At 37.2% G+C, this 25,451-nt stretch overlaps 3 protein-coding genes across 4 annotated transcripts; 2 read left to right on the top strand and 1 right to left on the bottom strand.

Moving 5' to 3' along the window:
* Window positions 1-232: 232 nt before the first annotated feature.
* LOC103938137 (tropinone reductase homolog At2g29340-like) lies at window positions 233-2,056 on the top strand. Its single transcript, XM_048572430.1, has 5 exons — window positions 233-432; window positions 545-752; window positions 1,106-1,322; window positions 1,423-1,532; window positions 1,662-2,056. The coding sequence occupies exons 1-5, from the start codon at window positions 356-358 to the stop codon at window positions 1,830-1,832; spliced, it is 783 nt and encodes a 260-aa protein (XP_048428387.1). The 5' UTR covers window positions 233-355; the 3' UTR covers window positions 1,833-2,056.
* Window positions 2,057-4,528: 2,472 nt separating this feature from the next.
* On the top strand, window positions 4,529-8,265 carry LOC103938140 (ultraviolet-B receptor UVR8). 2 transcript variants are annotated; one of them, XM_018645196.2, is made up of 11 exons: window positions 4,529-4,890; window positions 4,990-5,063; window positions 5,176-5,260; window positions 5,908-6,039; window positions 6,172-6,366; window positions 6,528-6,743; window positions 7,005-7,048; window positions 7,235-7,417; window positions 7,549-7,639; window positions 7,738-7,781; window positions 7,885-8,265. In XM_018645196.2, exons 1-11 carry the CDS (start codon window positions 4,677-4,679, stop codon window positions 8,005-8,007), a joined length of 1,401 nt encoding a protein of 466 aa, XP_018500712.2. In that variant the 5' UTR covers window positions 4,529-4,676; the 3' UTR covers window positions 8,008-8,265. The 2 variants fall into 2 exon arrangements, with proteins under 2 accessions (XP_018500712.2, XP_009346414.2); XM_009348139.3 differs by having other exon boundaries at window positions 4,530-4,890; window positions 6,130-6,366.
* Window positions 8,057-13,269, bottom strand: LOC103938139 (transcription factor EMB1444). The gene is given in 12 exon segments (XM_018645195.2): window positions 8,057-8,465; window positions 8,924-9,049; window positions 9,140-9,280; window positions 9,651-9,752; window positions 9,840-10,178; window positions 10,180-11,016; window positions 11,234-11,293; window positions 11,403-11,444; window positions 11,556-11,649; window positions 11,984-12,190; window positions 12,553-12,999; window positions 13,089-13,269. Coding segments are annotated over 11 exon segments (2,136 nt in total). The 5' UTR covers window positions 12,651-12,999; window positions 13,089-13,269; the 3' UTR covers window positions 8,057-8,375.
* Window positions 13,270-25,451: the final 12,182 nt, after the last annotated feature.

Genomic DNA, 25,451 nt, shown 5'->3' on the forward strand with positions numbered 1-25,451 from the left:
CCTAACTAGTCATTTTACAAATAAATAAATTTGTAATTAAAAAATTCATTAAGGTGGATGGGAAGATAAAACATTGGGATGGGAATAACAGTTCTCTTAAAATATTAAAACTTTGGTTTCAATTTGGGTGTACGGGAAGAATTAATATATTAAAAACTTTGGTTTCAATTTGGGTGTTCGGCAAGAGTTAATATATACTATATGTGCGTGTGTGTGTATATATATGTATGCAAAGCTTTCATAGATTATCAGCACATCCACATTTTAGTTCATTCTTCTTGAGTTCAACCTTCTGCACTAAACTCAGCTTTCTTATTGCCTGTTAAGCAATCAACAGTTCAAGCAAAACATACCAATGGCCGGTTTCAACAGCCAAAGATGGTCTCTAAAGGGTATGACCGCCCTCGTCACTGGTGGAACTAAAGGCATCGGGTTAGCTAGCTCTCTGATCTCAGTCTCGCTCTCAATTTGTTTCGTTACTATTTAGTAGATTCATATCTACATCTCTAGCTGACGTTGTTCCTATATATAACTTGTGCATTAGATATGCCATAGTAGAAGAGCTAGCAGGACTTGGTGCAACCGTGCATACTTGTGCTCGTAACGAAGCACAGATTATTGAGAGGCTTCAAGAATGGGAAGATAAGGGATTCAAAGTGACAGGCTCAGTTTGTGATCTCACTTCTAAAGCTCAAAGAGAAAACCTCATCAAAACCGTCTCCTGTATTTTCAATGGCAAGCTTAACATCCTTGTATGTTTACTTATTGCCCTTACTTTTCTCTTTCTTTCAGTGTTATGTGTCAAAATTTCCGAGTCGGGTCAGCGGTGTACTATTGATCACATTAATATAGTTCCAACTAAACCACTTGCATAGCCTGGCATGTGGTGCACAAAAGGTGTTGGTGCAATTAAGAGGGAAATCATTCAGTATAATTGAGTCATAATTTTTTCTATCAAGTTTCCGATGTTTGGATTGCATTGTTCAACATTATCTGTGACTCTACATAATAATAATTATTAGACCGTAAGAGCTAACTATTTTTGCTTTGTTTTTCAATCTTGGTGTAAAATCTAATTTTCTAAGTGATATTTTATTTGGCACAGGTAAATAATGCTGCAATATGTACTCTCAGAAGTACTGCAGATTACACTTTGGAAGATTTTTCAGGCATGATGGGCACCAATGTTGAATCTCCCTACCATCTTTCTCAACTTGCATATCCTCTCTTGAAAGCCTCAGAAGATGCAAGTATTGTATTTGTCTCCTCTATTGCTGGTCTGAAAGCTCTACCCAGACTATCTGCCTATGCAGCAACCAAAGGTAATATATTGCTTATTTTTGTTTTAGTTAAAATAAGATTGCAAGTAGTTCTCACCTACAAAGCCCTAAATTTTTTCTTCTGTTTTTTCCAAATTTGCAGCTGCAGTGATACAGATTGCAAAAAATTTGGCATGTGAATGGGCAAAAGACAACATTCGTACAAACACTGTGGCACCATGGGCTGTCAACACTGGGGCTAAAGTCGAAAATGTATGTAGCACTCCCCTCCGGCCAATTATTTTTCTGAGCTTAATTAACCTTGATTTGTAACAATTTGACTAAACTGCATTAGGTATATTGATCTGACACGTTTAAAACTTGATCATTTTAAATTATCAGGATGGTCATGCTGAAGATTTCAGACGGCTGATAGGTCGAACTCCCATCCGTCGTCTTGCACAGCCTAATGAAATTTCGTCTCTGGTGTCCTTCCTTTGCCTCCCTGCTGCTTCTTTCATCAATGGACAAGTGATTAGCGTTGATGGAGGATTCACTGTTAGTGGTTTCTAGCAAACTGAGTAGTAATATGCAGGGTTGCCAATTTTCAACCTACCATCAGTCCCCAACATTTGTTATCCTTTTCCATTAATTTGAAGATGTATAGATTTACATTTAATCAATTTCCTAATAACTCTTGTCCAAAAAGTATGTAATGTGTACGTTGGCGTTTATGTTGTTTTTTTTTTTTTTTTTTTTAAGGATAATAAATTTTAACATCAGTTCAAGCTCAAGTACATATATTTGCCTCAACTGTTGAGATATTTCAAATGTGAACAATTTGGATATTTATGTAGGAAATAGCCAAAACATGAACTTTGTGAACCTTTTATAAAGTTTCTCATAGGATTTAGAGATAAGGGCTTAAATAAGATGATCCTTTTAATCTACCTAAAAGGTTTTCTAAATTTGAAGGGGAGTAGTATTCCTGATTATTCGTAATTTAATCGAATTATATATACGGATTATATATATGGGTCATTGTATGATCAAATTCTATTGAGTCTGGCTCATAGTAATCATTTATCAGAGACTATAATAAAAAAAAAGTACGGAACAAAGTAGATTTCTATTGTAATAGAATAGATTGAATAAAATAATTTCTATTTTAGACATAAACAATCTTTAATCAAAGGGAAATCCTTCTATTAAGACACTAAGACATGTCACAAATAACAATACGTAGATACCGCTACTATTTACAAGAGTAATATTTTCCTATTTTTATTGAATAGTTGTTCGTTGTTTTTCACTATTAAATGAGCACATTATTAGTATATATTGAAAGCTTCACTATTTTATCGTGCTGGTTTTATATATAAATACCTAGCATCAAAATTGAGCACACTAGTCTATAGAGAACGGGAAAAACCCCAAAAATGCACGGACGAGTTTGATTTGTTGATGCAAATAGATCCGTTGGTAGGGATGGTAAAGGCTTGAAGCCGGCCGGTCAAAAATCAGATTATTATGAAAGTTGTTTATTAAACTGTTTGAAATTGGAATAAAAATGATACTAATTTCATACAATTTGTTTCATTTCAAGCTTCGTGCCCCATCCCGGTCCCCCTTACCTGACTTCGTGCCCCATTCCGATCCTCATTGGGTAAGGGGGTTCCCACCCTCTAACACAACTTGATTAGATCCATGATGTTGTGGCACTTTTCTGACCGTCGGTTATAAATATTTGGATCCAACGTTAGATCTCTTTCCACGCAGCTTGCACTGTTATTATTCTAAGGGTTGGTTTGGTATTGTTGTGCTTTGAAAAAAAATTGCTTCTGCTAGTGAGAATAAGCAACTGTGAAATAAAGTAGCAGAGTGTTTGGTAAATTTTTTTGTAAAAGTGCTTTTGGAAAAAAAAAAAAAAAATCAGTATGATAGTGTTTGGTAAATTTTTATGTAAAACAGCTGTGACTGTGTGAAATGACCTTTTATAATACTAGATGTACTATGATAAGCCACAACGTTGTTCGTTTTTTCATCTCACACTATGGAACCCTCACAACCTCCACCGTGAATTTGCAGAAACCTAATAACCAAACACCTGCACAATCACTACCATGATCCAACATACACTAATGCTACTCAAACAATGAGATGACGATGACGACGCGAATAGCGACTCTGAACCTGTTGCTGCTGCGTACAATTTCGTTCCTTTGTCTGCGAGTCCACCACCGACGCTTGGGCCTTAGGCTTACGGTCCCAAGCGACAAGGCATAATGCAACGAGGTGAGCGAGTCGACTCGGCCGAAGAGTCCATTGTCCTCAGCGGAGAGGTCCTTACTGAGAGGCTGTGCGTGAAGGAAACACCGAAGTACCCTCGTTGGGACGACCCTGACTACTGCAAGTGGAAAGATAAGGAACGAGAGATTTTAAACGACATTGAGCTCATCGTTTTGCTAGCCAAGGAGATTCTGCACTCTAATAGGTATATGGATGGTGAGCAGCTGACGGAGGAAGATGAAAGATTGTGGTGGAAAGACTTCTTTTTCATCATCCACACTCTAAGGATAAAATTGGCTGCGGAATTGATTCATCATGCTCAATGATAGCGCTCGTGGACCATCAGTCTTTCCTTTAGTTGGCTGCTCCTGACAGCTCCACCACCAATGGAATCGAGGGACTCGGACTGTTATCACCACTCAACCCGAGCGACATCGGCACTGCAGGCTCGCCGGAGGCAACTCCTCTGAAATTTCTGGCCACGCCATACATGTCATCTGGCCACGACATTGTTCTTCCTCCTAAGAGGAATTAGGAGAAATGAGAAAGGAGGGCAATATTGGCAACTTCCACAATAAACCATTTTTTGAAGCTGCTTTTTGCAGCTTCCACTTTTTAGTTTTTTTTTTCATCTGAAACTTTGAAAAAAAGCTGATTTGGGGTGTTTATCAAACACCAAAAACTCTCTTAGTTTTCTTTTCATACCAATTTTTTTTAAAATCACCTCAACCCCAAACCATATCTAAATCCGAGCTAAATTTCAGATCGGACAACGATTAAAATATATATACGCCAACGCGCACAGGGCCCACCACACACGTGGTGACCCACCAGACCTCCTCGACAACTCCCTCTTCGAGAATGTTCCAGCACACTGGTGGCTTAAAAATGGTAATCCGCACTCGGGGTCCAGATCGCTCCACGTGGCATCCGACGTGGCGCAGGTTGCGTCCCGGTAAATGAAATGCCTCGATCTCATGTCTCTCTCAGTCCTTTTGCTTTCTTCTCCGGTCTCGCTGTAACTTTCCCACTGAAGCTTTCGCTAGAGAGAGAGAGAGAGAGAGAGAGAGAGAGAGATTTTGTTCTCAGATTTGTTACGCGAGAAAACGAGGTCGTTTCGGATCGGCGATGGACTGCAATGAAGGGGTAAGAGGAGGCTCGACGAAAACGGAGGATCGGGGAGAAGCTCTGGTGTATATGTGGGGATATCTTCCCGGAGTATCGTCGGAGAAGTCTCCAACACTGTCTCTGACGCCTGTGCAGTTCCCGAATCGGATGGACGGTGGGGATTCGTGGAAGGACGTCTGCGGCGGCGGTTGCGGATTCGCCATGGCCATCTCGGGTTTGGTTCTCCAATTCTCAATCTTTAAACAAGTGATTAATGCTTAATTACATGTTCAGTTTGTAAATCCTTTTTTTCAATTTGCTTGGATGATATTAGAGTGTGGGAAGTTGATGACGTGGGGGTCGACGGACGACGAGGGGCAGAGCTACGTCGTTTCAGGGAAGCACGGGGTAATGCAGCGATCTTCTAATTGCTGAAATGTTTTCAGAATTCGAATTGTTTAGAACTAATTTTTGCATCTTTGTTTTGGATTGTTGTTTATGTTGCTGCACGTTTGTTAAGGAGACGCCGGAGCCTTGTCGTCTCCCAAATGAGGCTTCAATACTCAAGGCTGCTGCCGGTTGGGCCCATTGCGTTTCTGTTACGGGTAGGTTTTCGCTCCAATTTCTGGTGACCGTTTGGATTGTGAAAATGATGGAATGAATATTCATAATTCAGTACTTAAATTTGTGTTTGAAATGAAATGATTTACGTGTAAATTGGTTAGTTGACTGATGTGTGGATTACTAGTGTTTCTTAGTACTAGTTGCATTTAGGAAACACGTGTGAAACACCGCAGGTAATTCTTCGATTTGAGTTTGATAACATGAAAAATTATGGATAATCTAGGGCCCATTTGATAACTATTTCGTTTTTAATTTTTAGTCCATTTTTTGCACCTGAGATATGGAGAAAGTTTAGGGAGAAAGGAGAGATGAAGAAGGGTGGTGAGAGGGAGGGGAAGAAATAAAGAATAAATGAAAACAAAATTTGTATAGCGAAAACAACTTAAAATAGACTTTGGTATTTAGTTTTCAATTTGTATTCCTTTTCTTGTACATTTTTTCTATGTCTCTCACACTGTACTTCCTCCTCTCCTCTACATCATTCATTTCTCTCATGTATTTCCCCTCCATATCTACAAGAAAAATGAAAACTAAAAAAGCTAAAAACAAAATGGTTATCAAACGGGTCCCCTTGTTTAGGAGCAGAATGTGAACTAATTGTGGTTATTGGCCAATGTACATGCTACAGAGAATGGTGAATTATACACATGGGGTTGGAAAGAGTGTGTCCCCTCTGGGAATCTTATCGGTGATCTGGGTATGGTGGGACGCCTTCAAAGGGATACTACTGGGAATCAAAGTTCATTACTAGTTGAACAAGGTATTTCTGTAACCTGGGTATATCTGGAGAAACATGCACCTTCTAAATTGTACTAGATCAATGTGATTAAGACCTTATTATTTAATACAGTAAACTCGGTGCCTCAAGGCTTCAATCTGACTAGTGGGACAGTATCTAATCTTGACAGCAAAAGGGCCGGAGAGGACATTGCAAAGCGGAGGAAGATTTCGTCAGCTAAACCTGAATCTGAAAGCTCAACAGGTAGTGAAGAATTCTTCACTCCCTCTCCTTGTCTTGTAACTCTGGGTCCTGGAGTGAGAATCACTACTGTTGCAGCTGGCGGACGCCACACTTTAGCATTAACAGGTAATAAAGCTTCAGGTTTATATTTAAGACTCCCAGGGCAGTTGCTTTTCTTTGTGGTCACACCATATAGTTTTGTAGGTTTGTAGGATGTACGAAGCTATGGAAGATTTTTGATGTAACGCAAGACTCCTGATGCATCATAATTTTAACCGAAGTTTCAGATATGGGACAGGTGTGGGGTTGGGGCTATGGAGGCGAAGGACAGCTAGGTTTGGGTACCAGGGTAAAGATGGTTTCTTCTCCTCATGTCATACCCTGTATTGAGCCATCTACTTCTGGGAAGGATAGGTCTTCTGTGGTATCTCAAGGTTCAAAAGTTCCTGGAAGTTGTGTGAAGGAGATTGCTTGTGGAGGCCGGCACAGTGCGGTAGTAACAGGTCAGCATTTAAGGGATCGTATAGAGCTTGTAACCAGAGAATGAAGAGCTGGTTAATAGACTGCGTTTGTAGGTTGTATGTGTTAATATAAGCCTACTTATTTGCTTCCCATCCTTAATTACCTTTGGATCCATGCAAAATGCCGGATTGTTCTTGGTTGTTCTATGGGTCCTGTTAATTTGACGAAGACGTCCACTTTTGTGTGACCAGTTCATTTTGTATTCACTTCTTTACCCTTAGAAATGATCTTTCAATTTACAGATGCTGGAGCACTGCTTACGTTTGGCTGGGGGCTCTATGGACAGGTGAGCTTGCTATGCTAGTCAAGGTCTAATGCTATGTTGTCTTGCACTGAGTAAATTGTTTGCTCTCCTTGCACACTGTTATAATTAGGAGCTCTACTGATTACATTTTCAATTGAATCACATTTTCTTTTCTTCGTTCTTGTTATTTATCTGTGGCATTTCTTTTCTTTTCTTGCTTTGATCCAGTGTGGGCAAGGGAATACAAATGATCAGCTACGACCAAGTTATCTGAATTCATTATCCGGTACTAAAGTGAAAAACATCGCTGCTGGACTATGGCATACTCTATGTATATCTGATGATGGTCGTGTACATGCTTTTGGTGGGAATCAGTTTGGACAGTTGGGAACAGGTGGCGACGAGGCTGAGGTAAACTCAACACTCTCTCCGTCTAGGTTCTTTTTTCAGCTTTCTGATCTTAACTTGGCCCATTTTGTTGCTGTATGCACGCATTTTATTTCCTCGTATAAATTAACTAAATCATATTCTTGTTGCTTCAGACTCTACCTAAGATATTGGATTTTCCGGGTTTGGGAAGCAAGCATGCAAAAGTAGGCTCCTGTGGCGCCCGACATAGTGTCATTCTAACAGGTAAGCAAATGAAGCTGAAAAGCGTTGATACTCGCACTAATCACTGATAATTCTCAAATCTTTTAATTTGATCGTTCCCTTTGTTATTTTGGCTGCAGAAGACGGCCAGTTATTTAGTTGGGGGTGGAATAAGTATGGCCAGGTATACTAATTAACATGATCAAAATCTTTGAGCCACAAACTGTATATTCTTGAACGATCTTTTTTAACTTTTAACGAGCTTTTCCATTCCCGGTTGTATGCAGCTTGGCCTGGGCGATTCCGTGGATAGGAACACTCCTTCTCAAGTTTCTATAGAAGGTTGCCTACCGAAAAATATTGCATGTGGCTGGTGGCATACGCTACTTCTAGCCGAAAGACCCATTTGAGTTGGGGCCAATCGATGATGACGATAGAAAAGGAATGACTTGTTAGGAGGACCAACCTCCACTAGCCTGTGTTATTAGCCGAAAGACCCATTTGTATCAGTTGTACATTATTTCTATGCGCACATTCGCGAGCCGTACGGCCATGTGTTCCATTCTTTCTAGTTTTTAAGATGCTGGTTTTCATCAAATTGCATAGAAATCTTAATTTGTACACAGACAATTAAGTACTCGTACTGATAATTTACAGTCTTCTGATGAGGATTGATGGTGATGTCTCCTAGGTATCGTCATCGTCATCTGGTTTCGAGGGTTCGAAGCCACAATATTCGACGGCTTACCGGCTTTTCTTGGATGCAAATGGAGGCGCATCATATCCTGCTTGATATTGAACTTCTTCTGCGTTGCAGAAGATGCAGCAGTGGCCAAAACACATCCATTCTGTGAAACCCCAATGGAGCCTGGGCATATTCAAACCAACATAACATTTAGAACAACGACAATTACGGCCTTCTTTCAACTAAATTACGATTTTCGTCTTCCTAGTTTCCGAACAATTGTTGGTCTATGTAGTTTCCTCTTTCGCATTTGGTATCTGTAGTTACTAATTGCAACAATTCAAGGACAAAATTCCACAACTCTTTCAACACGATTAGCACATCATAGACAAATGTGAGAGTAAATAGGGTGTTTTACATGAGTAAAACACCCCGCATTTACCCGAAACAGTGCTATTTTCGTTGAAAATTTTGACCAAATTGAGTAATTGTTCTTAAATTGCAACTAGTAAACCATGTTCTTAAAACTGCGAAAACTGAAACTACATGGACCAAAGTGGAACTTCACCGAAACTACATGATACGACCAAAACCATACTTCGGCCTTTTTGCTAGATGGAATTATTGTAGAGACAGTATACCTCAACAACAAAGTGTGCCCACATGTTGCTTAAGCGAGTTTCCATGACACCCTTCAAGATAGTCAGTTCCAACCGTCGGATAGCTTGGGCTATGTCTAAGAAAAGTCCGTGTTCATCACATAGCATCTGCAGTAGTTATAGAAGATTTGGATGAAATGTTTCTGCTATGAAGCTTTGCGTTCAGAAAATTAACAAAGACGAGGACACGCAACAGACCTCTATGAGAATGTGTCCCGAGTGTTCAAGATCTTCTACCACAATGGGGCAAATCTGGTGTTCGCTTCCAACTTCAAAAGCCCTGCTTGTCCCATTTTCACAGCCACTTGAAGCTTCGCTCATGTTATTGGAACGAGGTGCCTGAAAAAGCATCAAGGATTTGGTTAGAAACTTGTGATTAGTGCGTTTGTCTTCAACATCAACGCCAACAGCTGGATTTGGAACTATAAAATGGCTTTGAGGATTAAAAAGCTTATATGAGTCCTAGTATATTGTTACATAAGTGTTTTTTGTCTAAGAGAGTCATCGTGCTTGTGGTGGCAGCTATTCCTTGATATATTCATTCTAATTATTTCATGCAAAGAGGTCAAGTTGTTCCAAAATTTCTAATTTATGGATGCTTTTGTTCTTCAATCTACAAAGTAGATCGAAAACTGTCTGGAAAATCAGATCGCAATTAACAGAAGCTCTGCAGCACAAAGGAGCGTTACTTGAAATAAACGTTGCATACCTCTTGCTGTGTGTAGCACTTCAGTTTTTCGGCTTGGTCAGTCATGTTTCTTAAAAACTGCATGTGTTTTATGGTTCGGTCTAAAAGGCCGTCAATGCTGCACTGAATTCACCGCATACAAAGCACAGTAAGCTAGAGAAAAATAATCAATTCTGTATAGCCTACAACAAATACAAAAAGGATATTCACCTTGGCACCATTTGGGACAAGTTCCCGCAGCTCCTTGACACGATCCTGAATCAGTTGTCTATCTCTTGGTCTTAGCTTCGGGCTATTGCCAATCTTGGTCTTCCTTGCAGTGCCACCAGATAACTTTTGTTCCCTTTTAGGCTTCACAGATTTGTACCCTTTCCCCTGCTGCTCTTCATCAACCAAAGTGCTCATCATGTCTGTGAAAGAAGCTGGAGTAGCACCCCTGGCAAGTAAAGCAGATGATTGGTTCCATGTCACCGAACCACTTCCTATTGGGGCACACGCTTCAAATTTCAATTGTTTAAAAGAAGCAGGAAATTGACTTGATGAGGTAAGTAGATGATTTAATATTGTCTGATCGGCTAGACGAGGTTTCATCTTTGGCTACAAACGCTTTCACGAGATTCTCAGCATCACTTCCTTTGGAAAACCATGATGGCTCAATACAGCTAGCCAGATCTTTCTGCAAACTAGAGCTGCTACACGTATCATCAATGCCAATGGATGGATCCCATAAATTTTCATCGGTCTGCCTCTGCGAAAGTGTTCCAAGTGCTTTGTGTAGTTCACAGGTTTCAGGAAAGCTAAAGAAATTATTCACCATGCTGTAACTTGTATCTTTAGCATTAACGTCTTCGAACAGTTCAGCTACACCTCCAACAGGGTAAGAAGTGAAATCGCTCATGGATTCTCCAAACACTTCCAAATTGTAACCACCAAATTGAGAATAGGCTAGGAGTTCTTCCTCCAGACAAGACAACCCAAACATCTGACTTTCCATCATACCCAGCAAGCTGGTATCTATCGACTGACTGAGTGGACTTGATTCTCCACTGTGATAAATTGGTGGAACACCAGTCACACTTTCGTCTCTACTCTTTAGAACTTCTGGCTGATCTGTTCCGGTCTCTAGAAGTGAATCTTCAGCAGTTGGCAACAAGTGCCCCAATGTCGACAATAGGTTATTATATCTGATGTTATCAACATCTTCTGACTTTTCAACTTTCAGTGGGTTAATGGTAACACCTGATGGCTCAAATGTGGTCTCCATTAAATTTGATGATTGTGACCATGACGATTGAGCTTGACTGTAAGGTACAATTTTCCCCATACCATTGTGAATGTCATTGAATCTATCTTTCACAAAAGCAACCACTGTTGGATCTTCAGCAACCTGAAATCTTGATAAAAAGAGAAAGGGATAAATAAGAAGAATACAAATCGATGTACATGGGACACAGACAGAGAATTCAGACCAAGAAGCACATGCTCCCTAAGATCCGGAAAGGGGAAAGGACATAAACTTGTAAGCTATAAGCTACGACACTATAATGACAAGGGTTACATGACATAAATTGCTTATATAGAATGAGTTCAGAATGAGCACGAACCGTCTCCAAGGAGCCAAGTTGCAAAACTCCATATGGAAGCACAGGTACAAGTAAAATTGTCTGAATGAGAAATCAAATATGTACTCAGATTTCCATCCATCACAAACATGCGAAACTTGAGGAATTAAAGTCACAAGTGTGGGCTAGTATGTGCTGACAAACTAGTTACCTTGATACCCGATGAAAACTGAAGAATCCATTCATCTGGACACTGAGAAAATATATTCTTATTTAGATATACTGTTCACTACTAGAAGAAATTTTACCAACTGTATACAAAGATCGCTAAGAATTTACATCAGCATGTTAGAATAAGATTTACCTCAGGAAATAACTTAGAGCCAGACTCTCTGGTGCACAGATTGTTAAGGAATACCCAGCTATAGTTTCCTGTACATGCCACCTCACCAACAACCCTGAGAAATTATTCAAATCCACAGTGAACCATTTTTCATTCCCTACGATTTTGAGAAACTTAAAATTAAACACCTTGTGCGGCTTGCTGATATCTTTCAAGAACAAAACATTTGCAAATAGCACCGGTTTTTATAAGTAGCGGTCATGAATGTGTGTAAAGAAAGAGTTTACGCAAACAACAACTGTAAGACAAATGGAAATTTTGCACCTCCGCCGAAATTTCTTTGGTTACTTATATATTTGCATATATTTCTTGTAAAACACATGTACAGACATTTTTTGGAGAGTCAACGGAGGCACACAACAAGACTAGAGTCAAGAACAAGATTGTACCCTTTTCCAAATGTGTGCTGAAGATATGACATATCAGCCACTGCTAGTCCAATTGGATATCCTGTAGATCCACCATCATGTATACTTGTTGCAAAACCTTTAAAAAGCATCTGATTTGCGTTGCTGAAATAAATATCATCCGATGCATGCTCAACAGCTTCTATTGGCTTTGGGTGATGACAGTACCCATCCTCCCACGACAAAATCCTTAGACAACAAGAAGACCAGTATCATTATGAAGATCGTCACTGGATTTGATATAGGTGAGATACACATAAAACTCGGCACAGAAAGTCCATTAGGATGTCAATCCTAAATTCCTAATAACATACAAATATTGAAACCTCTCTATGCATTTATAAATATGTTTCATATCTTAATGTGATTCGAATCAAACAGAATGCACATAGTGCACCAAGGAAGCAGCAAGATCATCAAAACAAAAATCGCAAAAGCATTTTGACTAACTAATTAATTACTTTCCAAATTCTAATGACGGATAAACAGATTAAAATTTTCTACTATAATTCATAGCGAAAACCGGATAAAAGAAGAGACAAGAAGCTTACAAATCACTCTGGTGCTTGAGCTTCCAAAACACAGCATAATTCCAAGGCGAATTGCTGCACAGGTTCTTCAGCAACTGCCTCAGAGCAGTAGTCCCCATTATCTTCTCAACTTCCTCAAAATTCTCTCAAATACAACAACTAGTAACAAAATCAATCAATCACTTCTAGAAAAAGCACGCAAAAACAAACAAACACCTTATCTAGCTGCCCCGATACGAAGCCCGACCCGCCTGTTTAATCCGCAATCCAGCTCTTCGTTTAATTGGTGGACCGGTCGAAAACAATTCCATCACTAAACACTAACCCGCTCTCTCTCAGCTACTAACCAGCGTAATCAAAAAGCACTTTAACAAATCGAGAATCGATAAGAAGCTCAGCCTCTACTCGTTCGACCGATTCAAATAAGCAGTTCATAACTCTGTTTCGATTAATTCGAACCAAAAATCGCTGCCACACACACAAACAAACACAAAATTCATAGGATCCTTTCATGAAAATTCGATCAGCTACTGCAAGAAAACTGAGAAAGCAGTTACCTCTAGAAACGAAGACGCTGATCGAGTTCGTATTCGGTGGCTTCCATTTCTCTCTGTGTATTCAGTGTTTGGTTGGGCCTTCTTCTTCTTTGTCGCGCTCCCGAAGTGCAGAAGCTCCGAATGTCCTAACGCAACACAAACGAAACAACAACGGCTTGTATGCTTTTCTTATACAATATGCCGCCGCCGGTGAACCGGTCACGGTTTTTTTATTTTTATTTTTTTTTATGGCGGATTTCAAACTTGTCCAAAGTCGGATTCTATAACTCGATTGGAGAAGAGATTTTTTAGTGTGAAAGTCACACGAGGTGGTAAATCATGTGTTCTTATATAAATAATGTGTTATGTGTGTTAAAAGGTAAATAACATAAAAATTAAAATTTTTAATCATTTGCATAAAAACACAAGGTGTATCATTCGTGTTCCCGTCACAACTAAAAATTTCTTCAATTGGAGGGAGAGGGAGTGGGTTTGGGGACCCACAAATTTGTTTTTCTATGGGATGTGGGGGCCACTGTCTGCTAGTCCTGTTAATGGTTATTAACGACTTTGTGTTTTACCGGTCGTATTTCGTGATAGAATATGAATCATTTTCGGATTTTTTTGTAAGGATTTCAAGAATTTTTTAATTATATTCGTTCATCATATATCGTGTAGTCAGAAATTATTAAAAATATTTTTATTTAAAATTAAATATAAATAGTACCTGATGAAAAATAACTCATGATGTACGATGAACGGATGTGATTGGAAGATCCTCGGGATCCTCACAAAGAGGATCCAGAGAGGATCCTCATTCTTCATGATATTGCACAGTAGTATATTGAGTGTGATACTTATATACAGAAATCAGACAGTCTTAGTAGTTTGATTGAGTGTGTGATACTTATATATAAAAAAACAAGCCGTCTGAGTTTGATACCTGTAATATTGCTGCTACTACACTAGTCTGACTTCAATGACTGCGAGAGTCATACTGTAGAACATACTGAATATAAGTATCACACTCATAAGTTCAATATATTAAACTCATGAATTTAATATATTGATATCAAACTCAAATCTTTCGGTCCACTATATGAGTGTGATTTTTATATAAGCTCAATATTGAGAGACTGGTGGAGTAACATGTACGAGCCCTTTCTAATGGAAAAATAAAATTCAACGAGGATTTGGTTCATCCTACGTGTACACATCATGGGCACCTTCTCACATTTTTCGACCTATTGTGGAAGGCCTAACTTCAAAAGATAGGAGAATTCGAATTTTCGTATTAATGAATGGATATTTTACTTGATCAAGTGGCCTAACTCATATATGCTATTAACTATATCACATAAAAAAAAATAAGCGGAGGCATACAGGAGGAATGGGTTAATCTGAGCCTGGTTTGGAATTGTGGAACGGTATTGAGGCTAGCCTTGAGGTTGTTCTCGATGGGGGAGGAGAGAAAGGAGGAAAGAGAATGAGAGGGATAATAGCAATGGTGACGCCTCCAAACTTGGTAATACGCAGTTAGCCATTAACCTACTACAAGGCGACACGTTTGTGCGACTTACAATATGCGACGCCTCCCACAATTATTAGTTTATTAATTAACTAAAGCAACTTGCAAGTGGAAGTCACGTAAGTTAAGCTACATTAATTTACGAGATTTGGCATTTTATGATAAACGTTGACATAAACATACTTATTAATAAGCTTACATATACTGACAGACTTTGAGCATACACACACACACACACACGATAAGTAGCTCGAGTTTTCTAAAGTTTATACCTTTTAATTGAAATATACACCTATTTGATATGTTGACCTTAATTAGCTGAGATAAGCACACCAATAGATTGAAAGCACCTATGTATGAAACCAAATTAAGTAGGGCAACTTCAATTATGCATACTTTTAAATAATAGGTTCGTGCTATGTGTGAAAAGTAAAAATTGATGTACAGATAGCAGTACCCGATAATATTGGAGGTTCTTAGGTGCCTTGGCATGCCAGTTGACTTAATTACATTAGGAATATGCTATTAATTATGTGATTCTTTTATTTTAAATTTTGGTTAGAAAATACGGGTGTACAAGTGCAATATTAAGACAATGTGTTTTTCCTTTCTTTTTTCTCAGGAATATGAAAATCTTAACCTAACGGACCATTGCTCCATAGCTATCTATAACATCTGTCAGCAAACTTCTTTTTTTTTTTTTTTTTGGTATTTATCTTCTTTAGTATTTAATTATATAATTTATTGATCTTTTTACTCTTATTCATTTATTTTCCTTAATTTATGTTGTTTGTACCATACTTCACCACTCTCAAAACTACCAAGCATGGGTCAACTCCATACATTCAAGGACCCACTGAAGAGTTTATGTGGAAGCACCCCTACCGAAGCACACGAGTTCCTCTCCAATAAAGAGACCAATCACAACACAACACTTGTCAACATCAGAATAAAACTCCTAGAGTCCCACATCGACCGAGAGGGGAAGACTCTCCTCAACTATAAACAGGGACCATTCTCCTACAATTAAATCCGGATGTCATTATTGTACTTAAACTTGTCATTAAAACCGAATAATGATGATTATGCTTGAACTTATGTATTGTGTAAACTCTTCACTATTAATGAGAACTCGATCTACCCTGTGAATGTAGCTAAACTTAGGGTAATCTGTGTACATCTTGTGTTTGCTTCCTTGTCTCTATTTCTTTACATATTATCATCACTAGGTGATCATAACAACCAAGCGAAGGTCACAAACTTGACATTTTACGTTGTTCTAAAGTCTCATTGATTTTGTACATCAACACATGTTTTATTTAGTCAATCTAATTAAGTCCAGAAATCAAAAGAAGTACGCCTGGAAGAAAAATAATATGCGAAAATTACTTCTTTAAGCTTAGGCAAAGCACTTCTGAATTTGGTTGGTTGAAGTGGGTTTTTGAAGTTTATGAAATACTAATCACGCTAGTTCGTGTCGTCGAAGATCAAACAATTGCCACATAATTGGACCGACCACATATTTCTTAAGGTCGAGTTAGTAAGATTAGTTGAAGTCAGCTATGTGAAATATATATATATATAGTAAGTACAATTATTTGTTTCGTGTTTTCCACGGAAAAACAATGTCAATGAATTAAGGCCACACTGCTTAAAATGGAAGATGATTATTTCTGGAATAAAATTAGAGGAACAATTGGAGCTTAGTCTTTTAGATCATTTGGTCAACAAAGATGAACTAAAACATGAATTCGTTATGCTTTAACCATCACTCTACCCTCTTCACAAAATTATTAATTCATACTTTCTTAAGCATGCTAACTTAAACTTACATACGATTTCCTTTGAGAAAATATGAATGGTTCTGATGAACAAGGCATTTTTCAACAGATTAAAGAATGAATTGTGATGCCTATAGATGACTTAAAATAATGGCATTAAAAAACAAATAAAATGTCGAAGTAGACTGATCAAGAGTTATTTTGGTTAAATGAAAGAAGCATTCGTCATGCATGGATGGATAAATTATGATGAACAGATTAAAGTCGTACATGTGTTTTGATCTAACCTATTATTAACAATGAAAAACCGTTATTATGTTAATTAATTGGAAGTGACCCCATACAAAATTGCAAAAGAAGAGCAAAGAAGTAAACTAATTCGGCAAACAAATGAATTACAGTCTTACTATTGTGAGATTTACACTAAATCTAGTTCTATTCATCTTTGTAATCATGTTGTTTTCGGTTAGCTTGGCTATCAACAAAGTACTTAAGAACTGCTCAATAATTTGTGATTAATAATGCTTTATTAAGATTTTTTTAAACATGTCTACGTAATATTTATTATTTAATGAATGAATATCGTACTCTTAAAAAAAATATGTTAGTTACTACGTTTCTGAGTGAAAAAAAAAATTCATATAATTTGAAGCCGAAATGTAAGAAACAATCCTATAACTGATAAGAGGCTTTTTTATTTTTTATTATTATTTTTTATTTTTCTCACAACCTATAGCTAGCCTGACGATTTAAAAATATAGCCGACATGGTTGAATTTGCAGAACAGCAAGGATTGGTGGCGGAGGTCGAATAAGAACAACTTCTAATTATTTTATGTAATTAATTATGTATTATCTTACATCAAACAGAGGCATCTTTCTGGGACAATATTGTTAATATATTTAGGGTTTTAATTAACCAATGGTCGAAGACTCGGAGCTGATAATTCATAACTGAAGTCCCCACAAACAAAGCTTTGAAGTCCCAACGCGTCGCTTTTGGGATGCGATGTTGCTAGGGTTTATTATCTAGAAAAACCAAGGAAGTGCTAGTTGTGAATTGATTAGTTAGGATTTATTCATGCAAGGCATTAAGAAATTAAGGAGTGTTTTTTCCTTCTTTGTTTTATTAGAAAGAGAGAAAGAGTGTTTTTTTTTTTATTTGTTTTACAAAAGTTTGGATGCATGCATGGATGCAGTCAAGTAGGTTTAATTCATAATTTGTTGCAACTTGTAACTCAACATATATATATATATATATATATATATATATATATATATTGCAAAAGGAAAATAACAATGGTAAACTAAACAAGAATTTGGCTGTAATGTTATGTCTCATTTAGTTATACAAGTTTTATTCAAGTTTAACCATTATAAAGATTCATTAAAATTGGAAGAACGAAAGAGAAGGGGAAGTTAGACAATTTTTTTTTTTTTTGTCGAATGGAAGTTTTATACTCTTATAGCCGACAATGAAAAGAACATACAGGAAAGTTTTTTTGGGTTAAAAGCATATATTAAAGTTGAAAAAGATAAAATAAAATAGAGCAGAGGTAGGTTATTGGTCCGGCGGCAATAGAATTATTGTAGAATGCCAAATACATACATGTGAGTGGGGTCTTACTCACTCACAACTTGCAAAAGTAGCCAAGTTGGGATTCTCTATCTGATCACTGCTTTGTTATTAGTATTTTTCTCATCCCGTGACATGATGTATTTATGTAGATTCATTTATCTGAGTTGCTATATATAAACAAAAAAAATTAACTAATTCTTCAAATCATGATGTAAAAGAAACTTACGATCATTATGTCCCTTAGAACAAGTATCATGCTGCATGGCAGATTCTCTCATTTGAGCGGCTGTAAACATTCAAGATTAAATGTATCTTCAAAATCTTAGGAAACACATGATCATTATGTCATAGCAAACGATTTGTGGTGGTTACCACTATAACACTGCCTACTGCCTCTTGTGTATACATTAATTGCTTGGTGTAAGAAATACTATGATTAATTGTTCATACGCTTGAGTGTTTTTTAATTGTAAGTCATTATATAACTCACATTTAACTAATAGTTGAATATCGTTTGCGTACAATTAACCTTACCCTTCTTGTAACTTGTAAGTTGCAACTGAATCACCTTAAATAATAACATCCTACCATGAAGTTAAGAGAGAGGCTTGAATCCTTAATATTGAGGAAGAGTTTCTCCTCAAGATACTTTATGATATTTATAGAACTTCGTGATTATGATCGGCATTGTTCATATTAAGGTTTACCCTGAGATTTCAAGAGTTATGTATAAAATTTTAATTGAGACTTCTAAGAAAAAAATAATTATATGAATTAAAGGTAATTGCCAAATCAAAGAGATGCAATGAGCAAAAGGGTGAAAAATAAGTAGGGCATGTGGCCCTTTTTTCACAAAATAAAGTGCTGTACGGATATGAGTGTTACTCAAGGCACAGACCAAAAGCAGCATTAGTGCACAAAGCTAGGCAAGGGCATACGTAAGCATTTTCAGTGGGGTGTTTTTTGCACGTTCTTCTTTATATAAAAGCGCGCCAGAGATGCGCCATGGAGGGCCCATTACAGTGGGAACATTTAACCGTCCATACATGTGGGCCTGGGGATTTGGCCCGCCGTTGACGATAAACAGTCTATTTCAGGAATGATAGCAGAGTCTGACGCTATGAAACACAGGACGCTTTGTCGGCAGTCGTTTGTTCAATCAATTCATTTTGTCGACTCATTCATTTGATCTTCAAATTAAGCTCTATAATTCATTTATTACTACGATTTAGTGATATTTTTATTTTACTTGTAAGTGACAGATCTTAAATTCGGTTGTAATTAAAGACGAATTTGAACCACATTATTACAGCTAATCCATTATAAAACTTAACTTGTTTCTTCCAACCTATCAATATAGATACTCTCATTTGTTAAAAAAAATCAAATAAAATAAGCGCTAGAATGTTAACCAAAAGAAAAAAATTTAAGTGCCAGAAAGAGGTTCAATGTTCCGCATTTATATTGGCAGGATTTTGCATTGGGATAGACTACCAACCAGGTAGTTTATAAACAGAAGGGGAAAAAATGTAAGAAGTGAATTGTTTTCGTGGTTAGGCTATTTCTCTTCAACCAGTTGTATTTTGAGCTCAAATTTTTTTCGTTTACTTAATATAAATTAAAGTAATAATACAACTTGTAATAAAAACAAAATTGAATCCTCTTTTGACAAGAGAGAAAAAATGTAGTTTGTGCATTTTTTTTTTGTTAAACAAACGATATTATCTACATTTAAAAAAAAAAAAAAGTGTGCTTAGGCTTATAATGAGATGACAATAAAGTTGCAAACTTATCATTTTCGAAATTCAAACTTTAGATCTCTCAGTTATATGTTAAAGAAAAATACCAATAATAGAATATGTTAATATTAGGAGAACTCTGTGTGAGATTCTTTTATTCTTCACCATAATATACATGTAGACGATGGGTGCTTGTGTCCAGTCTCCTCTAAAGAGTAGGAAAAATAGACCTTCACCAGTGTAAGTAAAAAGGCTAAAAAGGGGACAGCATTAATGTTAAAATGTCGAACATTTAATTACAAAATTTTCCTTTTTTTTTTTCTCAAAAAAACTGAAGTTGTATACCAAAAAACACACAAGCAATCTAACATATATATCTGCTCTGTAATATATGCATTCCAAGATAGAGAAACCTAATTCCTCTTTACAAATGAAGGTCCATAGCTAGAGACACAGTTTCCATATGTATAATCAAATTCATCGGAAGCTAGGGGTTATATCCCAATGCTAAATAAAACTTTATTGTGCTTAACTCTAAAAGTTAAGGGGGCTGCGATTGTTACTCAGTATCGTCACATGGTGTTTAAAATAATTCATAGGATTCTTGCTAATCGAGTCGGACTTATTGTCAACCGTATTATTTCTTCTTAGCGAGTGGCATTTCTAAAAGATAGATGTATTTTTTATTGCTTAGGCTTAGGCTCTAAGGGTTCAATTTTATGGGCAAAAAGGTTTTTGACAATAACGGGCACATAAAAGTGGATATTGCTAAGGCTTTTTATACCTTAAAACTTGGATTTTCTTCTTTGTGTGCTTTCAAATTTTGGATTTTGTCGTGTTTTTGTAGATTGAGTTCATATCTTATTACAGTCAGCTCGTCTTTCAGTTCTAGTAAATGGCACCACACATGGATTTTTCTCTTGTTTGCAAGGTGTTTGTTAGGAGGATCCTATTTCTCCGTTCCTTTTTTGTCTTGCAGAAGATGCTCCAACTAGAAGTTTAACCTTACTTTACTCCACTGGACAAATTATTGCAATTACGGATTGAAGGGTTGTTGCCCTCTTACTCATGTGTTCTATGTATATGACCTTTTTATTTTTTGTCGTGGAAATGCTCAATCTCTTAGCTCTCTTCAGAATTTCTTGAATAAGTATGCACATCTTATGGTCAATTTGTTAATGCTAACAAGAGCAGTTTTTACCTCCGGTGCACCTCTTCTCATCGCAAAGCTCATGTGGAGAGACATCTTGGTTTTCGTTTAGGTATGTCTCCTTTGCTTATTTGGGTGTTCTGATTTTTCTTGGTAAACCAAAGAGAATTCATTTTCAAGCTTTGGTTGATAAGACAATGGCTTATCACATATAAATTTGGAGCTCACACATATAAAGACATCTTGGTTTTCGTTTAGGTATTCCATATAAATTTGGAGCTCACACATTTTCATATAATGTGCATCTCGGTTTGTAGGTTTGTCCTCCTTCATGATATGTGTTTTTATTTTCCTAACCTATTGTTTTTGGTGCTTTGCGACTTGTTTTGCAAGTTTAGACGTTCTAGGTTTTTCTTTAGACGAGTTTAGGCTTTACAACCTTCCTCTTTTCTTGTATTTTTATTTGTTTTGATGAGAGAGATCAAGTTTATATCCATCCTCTTTGCTTATATTTTTCACTTAATATTTCTTCTTGTATTATAAGGGTAAAGTTATATCCCCTTGGACTAAGTCCAAATGTTTTTGGCTGATTCTATTAAATTCCATACCATTGAGGTTTCCCCAAAAAAAAAAAAAAACAGCAGCCTCCCTAGCCTGAAGCTAGGGTTTTATATTATAATTAACGACCATTTGTCCAAAACGGAAAATTTTTAGGTGTACCGGGTACACCAAATTTTTTTGGTGTACCCTCACTCATTAGAATTTTTTTGGTGTACAAAAAGTGAGGGTGCACCAAATTTTTTTGGTGTACCCTCACCATTATGAGTGAGGGTACACCAAATTTTTTTGGTGTACCGGGTACACCGAAAAATTACTCGTCCAAAACCGTTTTCTCGATTCTTGCATCTCTCTTGCGCTTTCCGCCATTTCTATGAGGTAGCTAGGTATGCAGCTTTTTCTGTAGATTAAAGCTACCTTCTTTATTCTTTACAAAAAAGCTGCATTATATATACATGTACTCCTTTGGGGGACCATATGGGAAAAGAGGAAAAATAAGAATTGCTGGATTATAGAACGCTAAAGAATCAAGATACATTGGGCATGGCAGTGGGGATAATACTTTATACTCAGATGAACGAAACAAAATGATTTGCATTTATGCATCCTACCCTGAATAAGACAATTCTACTGCTTTCCCTATTGAAACGGCAATCAGCACGCGTGCATCCCCCACCGGAACAAACTCCCCATGCTACCTATATTTTCATGCTTTTGTTTCTTCAACAAAGTAAAGGTTTTTTCATTATCTTAATTTACGAGAAATGAATTCAAATACATATGTAAAGAGGCAGACACGTTATATATACCCTGTTTAACTAGCCTAAGACACATGCTGCATATATATTTTGCCTTTGGGGTTTTAAGCAAGAAGCTCAGAACTTTTGCCTTTGATAGAAATACAGTGGAAGGGGTGAGTAGGACCTTTCAAATTAATCCAAATGTGATCAAGGAACTGGGAAAAGTAGTGACAAGCATGAAGTTTCTGTTTCGATTAATTAGTGGCCAGAGCATGTGCAAGAGATCACACTAGTAAGGGATGAGAGATATATAGGGTGATGATGACTGATGAGGCTCTATAGGTTTGGGTGGTGCATGAGTGAATTGACTTTACCACATGGGATGAGGTTGCAATTTCAATGTCAAGAAATATAAGCAAGTAATACTATCAATTGGGCATTGAACCCTCATAACATACACAAAGAAGAGAGGAAAGGAAAGGCAAAGCCTAAGTACGTTGAGGCCCAAGAAAACTTGCAACCTGCATGCCAATTGGAGATCAGAGATTGACCTAAAGACACCGTTTTAACGTTGAGGCCCAAGAAAACTTGCAACCTGCATGCCAATTGGAGATCACAGATTGACCTAAAGACACTGTTTTGAATTCTGATTTGGGAGATAAACATTACTGTAACTGGTGACACCACATGACAAACATCATATAGCTGAGTTAATTTTTGAACACGCGGCAACGTCCAATGGACCGGTAATGGTATTGGGATTATGCATTGATTTCAAGAGAAAATCTCTCTTAATTCAATTCCTATTATTTGACGTCGGTGAAAAGAAAAGTATTTTTGATACTATTTGGGAAAAAATAACTTTCTAGAAAGCTCTTAGGGTGTTTTTGTTGTACCAGACTATCTCGAACTGGTTAGCCTTTAGGACTAAGCTAGACTGGCTTAAACTAGACTAAGCTGGACTTACTTAAGTGAAGCGTTTAATGCAGTGTCGGACTAAGAAACAGAATAATTAATAAATTATAATATTATATTATATAATTTGTATCAATTAATATTTTATGTATTTTATTATTAATTTATCCTTATCTTTTTGGATTCTCTTCCTCTTTCTGGAAACATCCACCATTTTTCTACTTCCCACCCCTCTCCCTCGTTTTCTCCCCTTTTTTCTCCGACACAGTGTCTCCCTCTCCTCTCTCTTTTTTCTCTTTTCTCCCTGTTTTCTTCATCAAAGAAGGAAGCTGTGCATTTTGCACCTAATTTGGATCAAAAGACCAACAGGTCTTTCTTCTTGTTCCTCGAAGCAGAGATAGCTCTTTTTTGACAAAAATCTCAAATCAAAGTTATAGATTTCTAGGTTTCTGGAGAAGAGCCTTAGAGATTTCTAGAGGTCTTTCGTTTTTTGCCTACGGATTTATGGAGAATAGCACAGCAACCCAAGGTAATAGATTTTTGGATTTATTGCAAATTTTGATATTTTCTATAGTTCGGATTTATAAGGTTTAATCTTCAAATTGAAGTGTTGTTTATGGTGTGGTTACGCTTATTGGAAGCTTAACTAAATGAATTCATTACTGAAGCAAGAGCGAGTTGGGTTCATGGGACGGAGATTGGCGAGAGCCGTTTCAGATTTAGAGACTAGAGAAGGGGGCAGAAGGCATGATTTGGTGACTGGGTTCGCGGGGAGAAAGAGATCAGGAATGCATGCTTGCAAATGACGCAGGTGCGAGAGATGTGGTTAACAATCCACCAGTTTTCAGGGGGAGAGGGGGGACTCACTAAGAACAACTAGTGAAACTTTTAGTCAGAGCGAGTCCAACTTAAGCCTCATTTGGTATGCCGTATAACACACCGGATTTGACTAATAATACAGAATATAGTGTTTAGTGTCCGATCATATTAAATAGCCACCAGATTAAATAATCCAGGCCCATCTACTTTGTACAGTAAACACCCGCTTACTTATGCCCTCCAAAACCACGGTACAATTTATTAGTCGAGTGAAATCTCTCGCTCCCTCCTTCCTATCTAGACGCACTGTCGGTCTCTCCAGATGCTTTCTCTGCCTCTTGCGTTTGCTCTATCGTCTGAATCCCAAGTTCGTTTTCTTAAACGCCTTCTTCTTCTTCGTCTGAATCCCACACTACTACAAAAGGGCCTTATTGTGTCGGTGGGTGATGTCGCTTTTATACAACATAATGGCATATAAGAAATTCCGACACCCACTTAATATGGTGTCAGAGTTACTATCACAGTTATAACCGACATAAACTATTAATGTCGCTTATAACCGACATTGATTTTAATATTTTTAATACTAGTGTCGCATTAAAAAAAAACTGTGTTGCTTTTAACCGACATAACGTTAGCGTTGGTTAAAAGACAATTGGTGTTGCTTCTGGCTGACACTAATGATAGTTTTTAAATCTTTTCAAAGATAGTATTGGTTGTAGCCGACATAGGTTTTAATTTTTATTAAAAATTTTAAATTTTGAAACTCGGTGTCGGTTGTAACCGACATAATGTTAGCGTCGGTTAAAAGAAATATTTTCAAAGCAAATGTCGGTTGTAGCCGACAGAGGTTTTAATGTTTTAAATACTTTGAAAACAATGTTAGTTGTAAGCGACGATTGGTGGCCTTTATATACCATCCCTGTGTTTTCTCTTCCTCATTGGAGTCATCAGTTGATTAGACACAATCTTGATGTTATGCATATCGAGAAGAATATATGTGACAATATGGTGGGAACATTGCTAGATATAGAAAAGTCTAAAGATGGATTGGCTGCATGTGTAGATCTTGAAGTCTTGAACATAAGACGTAGTCAACACCCACGCAGAGAAGAAAATAGAACATTTTGACCTCCATCATTGTTCATGTTGAAAAGAGAATTAAGAAAAAACTTCCTTTTGCAAAGTGTTGTCTACTATTCGGGTCCGCGATGGATATTCATCAAATTTGTCGCAATGGGTGCACGTGAATGAACGAAAAATACATGGGTTGAAAAGTCACGATCGCTATGTTTTAATGCAGCAGTTACTCCCGCTTGCAATATGTCTGGTTTTGCCTAAAGCTATTACTATGATATTATTAGAGTTGAGTTAATTTTCAGACAGTTGTGTAGTAAGAATGAGTCTGAGGAAGGATTCAAGCAATTGAATTCAAGAATTGCATTGACATTATGTCAACTTGAAAAAATATTCCCTCCTGCATTTTTTGATATAATGGTGCACCTCCCAATTCACTTGGCAGATGAAGCAGCTCTTGCAGGGCCTGTTCAATATAGATGGATGTATCCAATTGAAC

The sequence above is a fragment of a genome, unplaced genomic scaffold, assembly GCF_019419815.1.
Source record: "Pyrus x bretschneideri cultivar Hongxiangsu unplaced genomic scaffold, Pyrus_bretschneideri_v1 Contig11, whole genome shotgun sequence".
NCBI lineage: Eukaryota > Viridiplantae > Streptophyta > Magnoliopsida > Rosales > Rosaceae > Pyrus > Pyrus x bretschneideri.